General features: G+C 41.2%; 1 protein-coding gene across 1 annotated transcript; it reads right to left on the bottom strand.

Moving 5' to 3' along the window:
* Positions 1-3,440: 3,440 nt before the first annotated feature.
* On the bottom strand, positions 3,441-8,399 carry zic2a (zic family member 2 (odd-paired homolog, Drosophila), a). Its single transcript, XM_073028737.1, has 3 exons — positions 6,734-8,399; positions 4,664-4,827; positions 3,441-4,521 (listed from the first exon to the last, which is right to left on the bottom strand). Exons 1-3 carry the CDS (start codon positions 7,743-7,745, stop codon positions 4,336-4,338), a joined length of 1,362 nt encoding a protein of 453 aa, XP_072884838.1. The 5' UTR covers positions 7,746-8,399; the 3' UTR covers positions 3,441-4,335.
* Between the last annotated feature and the right edge of the window lie 6,737 nt (positions 8,400-15,136).

Genomic DNA, 15,136 nt, shown 5'->3' with positions numbered 1-15,136 from the left:
TCAGGAGTGAGCAGATAGCTGGACACGGTGAGGGGCAGGCCTTTGACCCCTACTGTAGTTGTCAAATCATCAGTATCATTACTATCTTCTCCAATCAACATTTTTCTGCCCCTTTTTCATCTTCATAATCATCTTTAAATTTCTTTTCCACAGCTCCGGTGCCAGCGGGAATATTTTTTTTTCCCTTTTCAAAATCGAGCAATGTTCTTAAGTCACCTTATCGTCTCAAAGTAATACCTTTTTTCTCCAGTCGAACCTTAGTCACATTTTAATTAACGAGTGGCGATTGCATAATAGAGTAGTCAAAGAGATTAATTTATCTTCCAAGGCAAATAATTTGTACGCTAACGAACACAAGCTTGTGATCATTTTAATTGGTGGAACTTCAGTAACCAAATTACTCCCACTCTCACACTTTGATCGACACAAGTACATAGTAAGGCATTAATGTAAAACAGAATGAACCATCGCTAATCCTGTAATAAATGCAGTCATTAGCTTATTATTAATTTTACTCATGGGTAAATGGGTGAAAATGGAAATATGAATAAAGGGTATAATTTCAATATTTGCTTTAAAACGCTAGAGTAGTTTAAATGTTAAAAATTATAATCGCCGTCACTCCAGTAAGACACTTTATTGATCAGTATATAGACATGGCTGATTTTTCAATAGTGGCTGGTTATATTTGCAAATTTCTTTATAATTATATATATAATGTGCATGCAAATATCATATATATTACGTACAATATTTATGTACATTATACATAATATGCACATCAGATATTATATGTGTATGTGTGTGTAGTTACATACAGTTTGCCTATATAGATTAGCGAAGTCTGATTGGCATGACCACGACTGCTTTGCACAGGTAACGATATCGGTCGTAGTTGGCAATCCAGGCGATTCCAGATTACTGCCCGCGTTTTCCCTCCTTTCCCAACCTCTTATGCAACACAACCGCAGATTTATGATGCCAAATTATGCTTTCATAAGTGAACAGTGGCGCTCGTACTGCTAGGTATTATCTCATTTGACGAATATAAAAAGCTCGTATTGGAAACAAACTTAATCGATAGTCAGAAAATAAAGCTGCGCATTATGTTCACCAGCACTTGCAAAACACAGCAATGTTAAAGGTATTATCTCAAAAATATGGATTTGTTAAGCGTGCATAGAACTTCAGTCTTTCAAATACCGGTTTTGTATCTATGCTTCGAGCTGATTCATTGTAGAATGCAAATATATCTAACCACATGGACATTTTAACCCACCTCATCAATTGTGGCCCTTAATGTAATGTTAACCTAGTATTGTTAATCATTAATAGCAGGGTCAATTGAATTATTTCTTAAAATTGCCTTATAACTTTGAAACGTACCATAAAATCTGCCGATTTGAGGGCTACAATTGAATGTTTATTAGGGTGGCTTTATAATTTATGAGCTGCCATTTCGATTGACAGGAACTCGCCATATCCCTCTGTAATTATCAATACAGCAGTCACTCTGCCCTCAGGTGGGTCTCTATCTGTAATTTATAGACCATTTAATGATCTCTTTATAAGATTATATCGTAACGCTGTTTCAGTGTTATAATCACTCTGGTGACAGTGGACTGTTAGAACCACACATAGCATTTTCAAACCCATTGATTCGCGGAAAACCCGATTTAAAATTCCAAAACCTTTCTGACTAACTTCTGCCTATTTAAACAATAACACTTAATTCCCCGATAAACACGTCCCGTTTTAAATGGCTTTCAGGTAATTGAAAACTATATGAATGCCCGCATTATTTTGAGTTGTGAAGCTGACAGTCGCTTTCAGGATTTCTTTCAAGTCTCAATTTGTCCTTGTGATGGTTTCCAATATGTTTCCCCCCCCCCCCCCCCAATAACTAACGCGGTAGGAATGTCCAACAAAAATAGAATTAGATAGTAAAGCAAACCGAACAAAATATACATTACCCAGCAAATTGATTTTGGCATAATCTCTTGATATTTATTTTGGTGGTGCGGGGGTGTGTGTGTGGGGGGGGGGGGGACGATGGAGGCTGACGTGAGAAATATTTAGTTTGCAGTTTTGCTCCCTAACCAGCACTGTTCGCTTGCTAACGGAAACGCTACCAACGCAAATTGTGCAGTGAGACGGAACGGCTGTTTAAACGTGTGACATGCGACTCCCAACTGTAAACAATGAACAAGAATAGCCCCGAGTGAGGTAAAGTCAAGTTCAAGTGCCTCCGATCGAAACCTCGCCTGCCTGGGCTTGTGGTCCACTTCACTCGAGCGAGTCCTCCTCGCTTGAAGTTCCAAATCTACCGGGTCACGTCTCGGTGCTCTCGGAAAATAAAATACCTTTCGTTGTCTTATTGCGGTTTTCCCTCCCAGAAATTGAGTTTCGCCCTGCCTGTTGGCACTCCGAATTGCTGGCAGCCAGAGCTGAGGGTACCCCGCACTTGCTGGCGCGTTATTTATTGCGACTGTGCCTGTTCCAGGGACAGGGCGGAAGTTGACGGTCATTGAATTTACTTTGCTTCGGTCGATAACACCGACCGATAGCGCAAACAAGGAACGGCGAAAGTATTGTGTTTCACCGCGTGGGAATGTGGAAGAAAATGAGGAGAATATTTCCACAATTTTAACGTACAATTAGTAGCTCCAAAGCCCTCCGTTCCGCTATAAACTGTTAACTTTTCGAATGCTTTTGGAAATAAACCCCATATTTTCATCGCAGACTATATAACAAGTAGCAGATGCGATGTTAAATCGGATTGTATAGCGAAAACGTAACCTCCCCCATGCCAGTAACCGAAACTAAAATCTGAGCCCACTCCTTGCCGTCAAAACACTTCTTACACGTGTCTGGTTTTGTAACTGGGCGATAATGAATTCCACCTCTACTTCCCTGCAATTGTGAACATTCTTATGTTTTAACAATTCCATATGCAGGAACTAATTAATAGTGACTAGACCCCTCCCTCGTCATCCCCGCAACTCTCTCTTACCATTATAAACGAATCCCAGCATCTTAAGTAGTTTGGCATTACTACCTAACTTGTTGTTTTCAACCACCATGTTCAGACCACGACAAAATAAAACTTCCGATAAATCGTTAAACCGCCACTCCCTGCTGTGTAAAAAAAAATGTGCCTGACTGTCTACTCTAATGAATACTTCGTAAATAAAACAAAATGGCAGTAGAAATGCAATCTGCCTCAAATGTTGAAGACGTTCAAACTAAACCAGTCGGGCGACCATTCAGTGCGTTTCTTTAAGGAAACTACTGTGTTGCAGAATGACCCCCCCCCCCCCCAACCGATATCGAACGGCATTCAGAAAAGTGCCTGCCCTGAACTTCAACAAACGTGACGGTCAGGAGCACAAAAACAGCGAGGATTTAACCGGGCCTAAAATAACAACGATATCAGCAAATACACCTGAACACGTTTTATTATACCTTTGTATGCTGTTAATGATCTCAGGACATCGCACAAGAAGAGGGAAACGCTGCTTTATCTAGAAATTAAAACGAGAACAATCTGAACAATCTGATGTTTAACTCACAATTGTACATATTTATAGTTAAGAAACATTCTTTATAAATATTGTTTCATCTGTAGCAAGTTAATACCATAATTTAATTACAACTGAGATAAATATGGTGATGCGGCTATTTACAGAATGGGTATTGTTGTTACAAAAATTAACAGCACGACTTTTTCACAATCTTCCAATAGTATTCCACAATTTAAACTTGCAAAGCACAAAACATCACAAGATAAAAACTCGGCTAACAGAAGAAATACATTCACAAGCAATGAATCGTGTTCTTTATGTGTATTTGTGAACTGCAACTTGACTTTGGCCCAGTTTCCATTCTATATGATTGGATGAAGATTTTACAATCAGCCTCCTTGAAAAAGGCGACTTAACTTGCATTAAAATACAACAAGGAAATCGTTCTCTCCGTCTATTGTGCTTCCGTTTTGTCCAGTCTGGAAAGCTTTGTAATCTCAGGGAAGAAATCCCTAGCTTTAGTTCAAAGAACACTCAGTCTCAGGATTCCCGGGTCCAGTTCAGCTGACAGGGAAAGCTTCTTTTTGCACAGAGTTATAAAAGTAGCCGAAATAGTTGCTCGGTGAAACATAGATAACATTTGATCTTCATTTCTGCAAAATCGCTGGAACTCGGTATTGCCGGTACTGGGGGCGATTCATTCGGTTTCAATTTTCCTTTAGCCGCTTACCGCAGAGCAAGCAGTTTGATCTATTTTCAAGTTTAGAGACATAGTCGATGATCTCCCACGTTAGTGGCCTTTGGTGCTATTTTACACGTACCATTCATTGAAGTTGGAAGAGATGCCGGCGTTGGTGTGCACGGCAGTGGAGGCGGGGGATAAATTATTGCTGTTCGGGGGTTCGGCAGACGGTGACACCAGGACTGGCGGAGTGGAAGATTCGTAGCCAGAGCTAGCTGCCGGTGAAGACTCAGAACCCTGAGATGACTCATGGACCTGCATGAGGGGAGAGAGAAAATAAAAACCAAAATCAGTCTTTTCTGAAGAGCAATTGCAAACGCTACCTACCAACACCATTGACTCGCTTATACTTAAAGGAAACCGACCGCTCGGCGGTGAAATACTGAAAAGGAATCACCTTCATGTGTTTCCTCAGAGAACTGGGGTGCGTGTACGACTTGTCGCACATTTTGCACAGGTATGGCTTATCTGAAGTGTGCACGTGCATGTGCTTCTTCCTGTCGCTGCTGTTGGCGAAACGCCTGTCACAGCTTTCAAATTCGCATTTAAATGGTTTTTCACCTGCATGGAAAATAGCAAACAGAAACTGGTCAAGTCAAGTAAAACTAGGCCTACAGAGCTCCTTCCGCCGACTGTAATCGCTATATTTCACGTCGTGCAAGGCAGCTGGATTTAAACTCGGCTTATCTTTAAAGCACCAAATATTTAACCGTCAGTATTTATGGTCTAACCTGACGTTTGTAACTGCGAGCAAGATACACCTAAAATATTTCGAGTGAAAGATCTGAATTGTAATTAGATTGGACTGGATTTCAGAATTAGAAAGGCTGTGTACGGAAATGCGCTTGACAAAAATGATTTGCCTTTGGGTTTGAGTGATTGATGTGTGCATGCGAACACTTGGTTTACATTGCTCGGCCCCCCTTCATCAAATGTAAAGCCACAATTAAAAGATTCCCTGATGATTGTAACACGCGGAAACGCTGGTTGTCGCACTTACGCGGTGGCAGACTGTAATTAAAGAGTCTATTTGGATTTTTAAATTAACATGTGTCTTAAATTCATTGATCCAAGCGAATTTTTGAAATGAATTGTATCAAATAAAAAATAAGATATTTTCTCCCTCCGTTTATCGACATCGCATTGACTCGTAGTAACATATAAAGTCCTGGACCGCATGCGTGTATTTAAAGAAGAATACACTTTTTAAAAATTGGTCATTGTATCAAGAGTTGAAATTTTTCCTTTTGAACTTTTGTTTATCGTTAATTCTTGGGCGAAACTGAGAGGTGTGAATCACTCCGGAGTATTGCTAAATGCAGAGGAACAATGCAACATTACATTTATTAGCATTTAAATGGTTTTCGAGAGATATGCAAACCACCTTGAAATCGGAAGGATAGCTACTCCAAGGAAATAAATTTCCCAGTTGAAATCCAAGCAAAAGACGCGTCTAGCACATATGATTAATCGTTCACGAGCGAACAAAAGGCCTACATGATTCCACCACTCTGGATAAGGTCATTATTGTGCATGTTTTTTCCCAAATAACTTATTAATTAATTACCGCTTTTGTTTATTCCTCTTTTGAAGAACCAGCGATTTAGAATATACAATCACGATTGCAATTAATGAATGGCGCGCGGGTGGAGAATGGATGAATTTCCCAGCTGCCACGTTTCACACACAAACCCTCCCTGTCCCTACATTGCATGTTGACCTATATTCAAAGTTTATGGTACAAACACAGGCCACTACTGATGACATAATTCCACACGCTACAGAGAAATATTATGCAATGCGACATAATTTGCAAGTCATACCTGTGGGCTCTGGAAAGCTTTTCAGGTTTCTGCCCGCTATATCTTTATACATTTTACATCTCTGGCCCAAGGCAAAATCCTCGAATACCACGATGCAAATTTTAAAATATCTTCATGTAATTTTAACAGGCATACCACATGTAATTCAATTGCCGTCTGCATTAAAATCAATGCCTGGAATTTGCAAAATATCGTTTCCCTAATTCCCAAAACAGCAGAATTTTATCAATGTTAAATTCTTCATCCAAGATCGTAACTGTTTTGGTTTTTAAAATGCGTCAAAGGTTCAAAAATAATTTACGGCGGTCATTTCTTCTGAACGTTTGCAATTTTTAAAAAAAATCTCTGGAATTAAATGGGACATTCGCATCGTTCTAGTTTGGTGGGGCAGCGAAATTTTTCAAATGGGTTTAGAAAGTCCTAAAAAGTCGATTTAAAAAATTGAATCTCATTTTTTAAAGTTATTTGATTTTAGTTTTGAAAAATATACATTTTGACGGTGACTTCAGAGCACAATTTAATCAGCCACTGAGAACAGAAGTGCCCGACTCCGATTCAGCGAACGAGTGTTGAGTTCTCCCGCGTAAACGTGAAGCGCAAACGCGGCGTTTCTACTACGAGAGAGGGGAAAGTTTGGCGCTTACCTGTGTGGGTGCGTTTGTGGATCTTTAAGTTCTCTGACCTGGCAAAAACTTTGCCGCAGCCGGGAAACGGGCAGGGGAACGGCTTCTCGCCTGTGTGCACCCTGATGTGATTCACCAATTTGTATTTGGCTTTGAAAGGCTTGCCTTCCCGGGAGCAATCTTCCCAGAAGCAGATGTGGTTAGTCTGCTCCGGACCGCCGACGTGCTCCACCGAAACGTGGGTGACCAGCTCGTGCATAGTGCTGAAGGTTTTGTTGCAGGTCTTTTTGGGGTTCGTCAGTTGCTCGGGGTCGACCCATTTACAGATTAGTTCCTGCTTGATGGGCTGCCGCATGTATCGGAAGAAGGCTCCTGCACCGTGATGTGTTGCCATATTCATACCCATGTTCATATTCATCTGTCCATAGTTGTGATGGTGGTGGTGGTGTACTTGGGCGGCCGAGAAAGGGTCAGTCCTGGGACACTGGTCTGAGCGCCCAAATACTTCACTGGCCAGTCCCAGGCGCATCTGGCCGTTCAGGACGTGCGCGTTTGGAGACGGGTGCGATGCTCCTTGTTCGTGGATGCCGGGGAACAGAATGTGTGCCGAGGTGTCCGAATGCGGGTGATGTAAGCCCCCAGGGCTCGGTCCGAAGATACCGTGCTGGCCAGTGGCCGGGCTCGAATCGGTGAAGCCACGGCTGCGGAAGATAAAGTCCCGCGTGGAGTTGAAAGCGGCTCCCGAGTAGGAGCCGACATGGGCGGCGTGGGGAGCCAGAGCGGAAGCGTATCCCGGGCCGGCCGCCGCCTGTGCGCTGAAAGCCGAGCTCTGAGCGGCGGATGGAAGGTCGTGGTGGACGCCGGCGTTCAGCTTGAAGGCGCCCATGTGCGCCGAGTCGACGAAGGTGTTCTGAGGCATGGCCAGATCCCGGTCGGACATGTCGGCGGTGGAGTGGTGATGGTGGTGGTGGTGGTGTCTCGCGAAAGTACCCACCCCGAGGGTCGGGAACTGCGGACCCGCATCCAGAAGCATACCCCTGAAAGCTGGGGAGGGGTGGGGGTGGGGGTGGGCAAACAAACAGATCTCTTAACCCCCAAACCCACCCCAACAACACACACTCACAAGCACACACACAGACGCACGCACAAACTGGTCAGCAGGAACTTCAGAGCCGCCTTGATGTTGTCACTGTTTACGGTGGTTTTCTAAAGGAATAAGAACGCACCAGTCCATGAAATCACCAGTCCAGCCCAACGATTCGCCCCTTCCCAACTGCTTTCTCGCTCTCTCTCTCTCTCTCTTTGTGCCAAATAAAACTAAGCGACGAGAAAACCGATCGAGCCAAATTATCGCGTGCAACTTTTTTGATGTCCTTGAAACAGTTTTTTTATTGCGATCACATTGAAGTTTGTTTTCTTCTGTGGTAGAATTTCCCACGGAGAAAGCGCTTTTAAACGTTCTTGCTGTCTGTTTCTCTCTCTCTCTCTCTTTCTCCCTCTCCCTCTCTCTCTCTCTCTCTCTGTCGGCAGATGCGCTGTTGCCAGTGATAGCGGTAATCAGAATGGCAGATAAATAAGGAGTAGAGATAAGAGAATCCTAAGGATAAATGGGCGAGGAGGGGTTGGGGGGAGGGGGACCTTAAGTTGGTTCCGCGTCTGTCATATGATGCAAGGTTCGGCTGCTGGCTGGAGTGACGGCGCTTCTCCCAACACCCCTTTTAAACAGGACAGCGGCCACTCTATAATGGCTTTTCATTGGACAACTCCGCCTCATCCATCCCAGGTAGCCTGCTCCAAACGCGTCGCCATTTTCCATTAATTACGCCTACTTTGATTTGTGTTTTCCCCCCCCTGAAATCGGCCATTTCTGCGCCACTTCTGTCCTCGCCAATGCAGCCAGTTGTCCAGCTGCATCACGTTTTCACTGTGTAGCAATAAAAGTTAATCGAAATCTGTTACAATGACTTGCGAGCAAAATGTGGGGAGTTGGGATGGTGGGGAGACGACGTGGGGGCGAATCCAATGTCCACAGCATAGTACTCGTTTCCCCAACTCCCTGTACATAACTGGTGCCTTTAGCAGGTAAGTATGTAACATGATATAAAATGGACAACTTTATTTCTGAAACTTGCCGATTGAAAGTGGTGGGAAACAAACAGTGAAAGAGACAGATCCGGTACTGATCAGAACCCAGTGTGGGAAGAGCTCGGCTTGTGAGCTAAGGATTTAATCCGATTTGACACCTATAAATTGCACACTCGTTTTGCTTGCATTAAAGTTTATCTCTCTTTCTTCAAGTTCCATTTTTCTCTCTCTATATAATTTAGGAGAGAGCGATTGAGCAGTGAAGAGTGATCTTAAATGCAATTTCCCCGTGGTACACGGGCATTTTATTTCCTTATTGTTAGCAACGGAAAGCGACTGTTTTTTGTCTGTGAAAGCGGGGCATTGGTGTGGGTAACCCCCCCCCCCCCACGTTTAAAGACTAAGTCTGCAATAGGACAACGAAACCTAAAAAACTAACGGAAATAGTCCCACCAAACCTCCTCCCTTCCCAGCCCTGCTCTTCCTCGCCTCCTGTCCCCCTAAATCGCATACAGTTAATTACAAAAACTAATTTCCAATTTATCTTTCCTTCTTCCGATATGTCAGCTTTATAATAAGCGATGAACAAAATGTATATAAACTTACGTCACACCAAAAAGATTCTTGAAGAAAATTCAACGCCACAATAAACTTAATTTATGTAAAAGTAATGCATTAAATCGGTTTGTTGGTTTGGCGCCCTGCCTTGTTTGCACCGGAGATGCTTACTGTTTTTTTTAGTGGACTGGGCTTATTTTTAACAAAGAAGTTTGGTTTTGGTTTAATTCTCTAATTCCTGTGTAGAGCGGCGCAGCTTCGTGCTCACCGCTATTCTTTCACTCCTCCAGGACTGCACTCTGCAGGGACTGCAGGAGCTGATCCAAGTTCAAAGTCACGTTTGCCGACTTCTCTACAGAGCTTTGTTATTTCTCAGCAAACCGACCCCCCCCCAAAAAAAAAAAACCCTTCTATCCTTGGTCACTGAGGTTGCGAGAGAGAGAGAGTGAGTGAGTGAGTGAGTGAGTGTGTGAGAGAGAGACAGACAGAGAGTGAAATACAGAAATTCAATTGCATTTGGGTACCATGGCAGCAGAGTGCACACAGAAGCTGAAGGTGGACAGAGAGAAGGGCCAGCGGCTGCTAATCTATCAATTTAATGGTACTTCAACAGGTTTCAATAGGTAAGCAATGAACTTACTATATGAGAGATGGTGCTCTAAGGCTGCGGAGAATGTCTTTATCCACTTAGCCAAATCCAGAATCTGCTCTCGTCTTTATAGCGACAGCACTTCTTTTGTTAGCGTGCAGGCTTGTTTTAATAACTGCCAACAGTGAAGTCCACACAATATCCTCTTTCATCCATATCAACCTTGTCACATATTTCAATCTAATTTTGAATAAAGTTTAGTCAAAGTGCGCTGGAGAACTCAACGCTTTATTCATGACAAATATATGTGATAGATTTTTTTTCGCTGTGTTGTCTTGGATCTGGGTGGAGAATGGGATCTACAGAGAACTTTTACAGGCACCAACCGCTCGACAATATCCCGTGCTGAATGCATGTTTGGAGGATTCCGTACTGCCGATTGCTTGCGGTCTCGTCAGTTTTGAAAATCCCTTGAGCACAACAAAAATATTCCTTCTAAAAATACAGTTCTTGGACAGCTTTAAGTGACAGACAAGGTAGAACACAGTGGGTTCGGAGTGGGGGTTGGGGAGAAAACGTCACCTTTCATTTTATCCATTGCTCTGAATAAACAATTTAAACTCCTGCGTTATTGCTTGCAACGAATAGCTGAATATCATACTTACTTAATCTTTAGTCTATTTGCCGGAAAATAAGTTCGATCATTCATTTTTATTCATATCTTTCCATTTTAACCACGATTCCCTCATGGTGTTGGTGGAAAAACCACATAAACCGTGCAAATTCTTAGATGTCTTAACATTACGAAATTATAAACATAGGTATTGGCTTTGGCTCCTACATCAATATATTAAGTGTTTGGGGCTATCTAACTTGATTGAGGTAATGTTCCCTTTTAAACATAATTCCATTTCGTCGAATTAATTCAGCTACGTTTTGAATTTAAGGATATTGGAAACTCTTGAAATGGTATATTAAATCAGAAAACTTCACTGAGTTGTTATCTGTGTCAATCAAGATCTCGAATCCAATTGAGCTAATCAAGGGACTATTACTTTTCAGTCTACAGTCACACTAGCTTACTTTCACTGTGGCCTGAAGTATATTGTCTTATACAGTGCTTCCATTAAAACGAAATAGTAAAAGAAAGCATGCTTATTCGATGCGGAGTTTGTGGAAACGTTTATTTTACTATATATTTCCAATCCTTTCGTGTCACAGGATTTCAGTTCGGATTTCACTAGTTCTTAATATAAAGCTGTTTTGTATTCTGGAAATGCGTACCTCGTGGGATACAAATCACGTAATGTATATATATTCATTGCGCGATTTGTGTGGGTGTGTGTGTATATATATATACATAGTAATGTAAAACAAATGATACACACATATATAGATTCGTGTTTGTATATATATATATATATATATATATATATATATATATATATATATAATTGTGCGAATCTATTGTTAGACAGCAGGAGGAAGTATGTATATTTCGCCAGACAACTTTGAACAAATGCAGTGTTGTTAATTTGATCCACGCATCAAAGAGAGTAGAATTACAGTATGTATGGCTCTGTTAATCGTGGGAACGTTCTAGGAATACAGCTGAATGAGCCCGCTCACTAGTTTATCAAGTACAGTTCTACATATAAATATTAATATTAGTGACTGGGAACTGGAACTTACTGACTCAAATGTCCAGTCAATTTTAATTACTGAATCAAAAAACATCACTGATTCTAAGCATGCACTATTTTGTAAAGGCTATTTTAGATGCCACGCAAAGAGAACAGTTAAGGCCTGTTGCTTGCTGTCAAGCCGCACACGTTTATTGAAATACATCGCAGCGTTGCATTTGAGTATTAACGCTTCCTGAACCTTTGGCGAAGCGTCCAAAAATATCTTACGATAGCATATTAAAGAAAAGACAAACCGAAGTGACATGTGTTATCAGTTTACGAGATGGCGACCTATGATTGTTATTCCATAAATTATATCTGCAGTTAACCCCTGTAAAGTCTGTCCTGTTTTAAAACGCATTAGTGGTGTAATTTATTTCGGTGGTAGTCTGTGTGTGTTCTGCACCTTCGTGTTATCAGTATCTCAATTACAATCACATGAGACGTATGACTACCGTGTGAAGGTAAAGTTTGCATGTGGCAATCGTGGGTCCTATATTTTTATATGTGAAACAGCAATTCTCAAGCCCTTGTTATCAATTAATCGTTATTCGCGAAAAGGAGAGAAAAAAGAAAAAAAGTAACGCGACGGGCGAGCAAGAGAAGGAAAAAATATGGTGGGATGACAAATGACAGATATCAACCAATAAAATAATGGGTTTGTAAAAGACCTTTAATCATTGACCTTAGGAACATGGTGATAATAAGGTAAAATTGTCAATGTCTTTATTTAAACAAATGACGAATTAACATGAGGTGATTGCAATGCAGCATTTAATCCAAAATACAGGTGAAATTATACGAAAGGCACAATGTTCCACTTCGTTAATCTTTTCGAATAATTAATCTCTCGTTAAATCCTTTGCTACAATCTTTTAAACATGAAATTGACTGGTCGAAGATGTAAATGTTCAAGAAAAACGTAAAATTAACTCGTGGAAGGTAGCTTACATATTTATCGCCAGGTGTTTGACACATTGTAGTGTTTAAATTATTATGCCTTTCATTTGTAACATCTATCCCGACATCTCTGCTAACATATTCGCCAAATATCCCGCTTTTAAAAATTGCCCCAAAGGAATAGCCAGTATCTCAAGGCAAATAAAATCTGCTTCTCCCGAATGCTGCAGTAAGGTTAATGTTATGTTCTGTTTCTATTACGGTGAAGTGACAATTTTGCAAATAACACGACTGCATAAATTTATTTTCACACACACACACACACGCGCGTGCGCGTGCGCGTACACACACACACACACACACACACACACACACACACACACACACACACACACACACACACACACACACACACACACACACGAGCACGCGCGCGCGCGACGGGCAAAATGCTGACGGAAAACGGGAAAGACCCATATACACATCTGCATAACCTGATCTGTTTGGGCGCGTGACTATCAAACAGAACAGGAGCACAATACCTCTATTCGCGCTCTTTCATATTGGCCTGAATAAGTAGAAACACATTATAAACAAAGTGTTAAACCGCCAGGAAGTGTTGAATTCAGTTTACTGATGGTCTATTAATTACCCCATCCATTGAAAAGAAACATGTATCTGTTCAATAATTAAGGGCGTGCAATCAAGCGTATGGGGATTTTATGTGAATCGAGCCTTACAAGGCATGAGGTAATGGAGCGGCGGATTGCTATAAGGACATGGCTTGTATGATGTGGCAATTGACAGACAACATGGCTTTGTAGGCAAGTTGTTATGGTTTACCACCAGGAAGTACTAGAAAGAGATGAAGAAACACACTCTTCAATGCTTTCAGAAGGTTGCATTCGATCGGGGGTTTCATTCACCTGGGTTTATCCTCGCTGGAACGGTGCAACGTAATATATCGTTCCTCACTGAAACTACGACCCAACAAACTATCTTAATTTTTATTTTATGTATATCGATGTTTCACGAGGAATTCAAAATCTCCTTTATACAATTATCGAATACCTTACATCTTACTGGGCGTTCTCTGCCATCCAACGTTTCATTTCCAAAACGTGTCTTAATTTTGACTCCAACATCCCCCTCCCTTCTTTCCACAGCCATTGCTGTTCCCCATACTCGGTTGCATGACACTTTAACGCGAAACCTCTTCTGGATTGTTAAAATATTGTAATACTCATTCCTGCTTCCTTAATCTGCTCGCAATATTTCGAATCATGTGCATTACTCAGGCCGCATTAATAATCATTTTATGATCCCACTATATTAGTTCGCTGGGTTACCTATACTACTAAAATTGGCATTATTGGGTTTCATTTTTCACCAGCGCGCTACCTTACTTGATAATTCGGTTCTCTTTGAATAGTCACCGGCATCCTACCGAATGTAATGAACGGCTAGGATTAGAATTTTTGAACTGGAAGCATAATTATGCTTTGAAAGCCTAATAAGAGATAATAAAACGCCGGGAAATCGGAAACAATTTCCTTAAAAATAACCAAGGCTGGAAAAACAGAAACAGGAAACCAATTCAGTGCAATTATAACACAAGCATGGTGTTTAATGAGTATTTAGTCTTATCGTTTAGACTGGAAGGAGAGGTGCATTGCTGAATTAAGGGAGCTTAGAAGGAGAAAATTAGTTAGTGCTAGATATTTGCTACTTCTGAAATGTTTTTGACAATAATCGCGTTATGGACGTAATCCTAATTTACAAATATGCACCAATTTCCTTCGGAGTCCATTAAAGCGCTTATTTGTCATTTTGCTCGAAGCCTATTAAGTACAATACAATCATATTCGGGATTACAAATTTATACAACGTCGGGATTTTATTTCTATTGTGGCATATTGTAGCAATTTCTAGAAGAAACACGTGGAAATAAAATCGACGGTAGAAGAAGGTGAACATTAAGACGCATTAATCAATGACAGATATAATTTTGGGTTGAGCCAAGACCGTTATAAAGAAGGGCGCGTACTATCAAATCCCTTTCGTACAAACACCTCACCTCTGGCAACCTAAATCCTAAATCCTCTCCCATTCCTGCAATCAGTGATCAAGGCAAACATTTTTATTGTGGGGGGGGGGGGGAACAGAAGAGTGAGGATTATTTCATTACAGGTAGAGAGCACTTGTAGCGAGATTCTCCGAGAAAATGTTGGGCGTTGAACAGTGCCCACCTGAAGGAAACTCAGTAATTATATTTCCTCGTTGTCTTTGGATTTCGTGTCACAGTGTGAAGGTACCTTCACACGTTTCATGGTCAACAGAATTTCGATGTTCCGAATCTTATAGGATAATGGGGTTTATTTTTTTTTACTTAAGACAGTCTCTGATGCCAATTTGGATTCATGTAATCATTTTCGTAAATAAAGCAAACTTAATTCAGACAGAGGTGACAAAAGTAGAATAATCAATTATCAGGCATAAGATTTTAAACTCACATTACATGATCAGATATCACGTTTTATGCTGCATGATTATCGCATCTTACGTTACAAAGCCTATAAACGAGCTATGCTCTAGGTACTGATTATC

The sequence above is a fragment of the Hemitrygon akajei genome, chromosome 2, assembly GCF_048418815.1.
Source record: "Hemitrygon akajei chromosome 2, sHemAka1.3, whole genome shotgun sequence".
NCBI classification, from domain to species: Eukaryota; Metazoa; Chordata; class Chondrichthyes; order Myliobatiformes; family Dasyatidae; genus Hemitrygon; species Hemitrygon akajei.
Note: the sequence above shows the minus strand (reverse complement) of the source record. Positions and strands in the feature narration are given on the sequence as shown.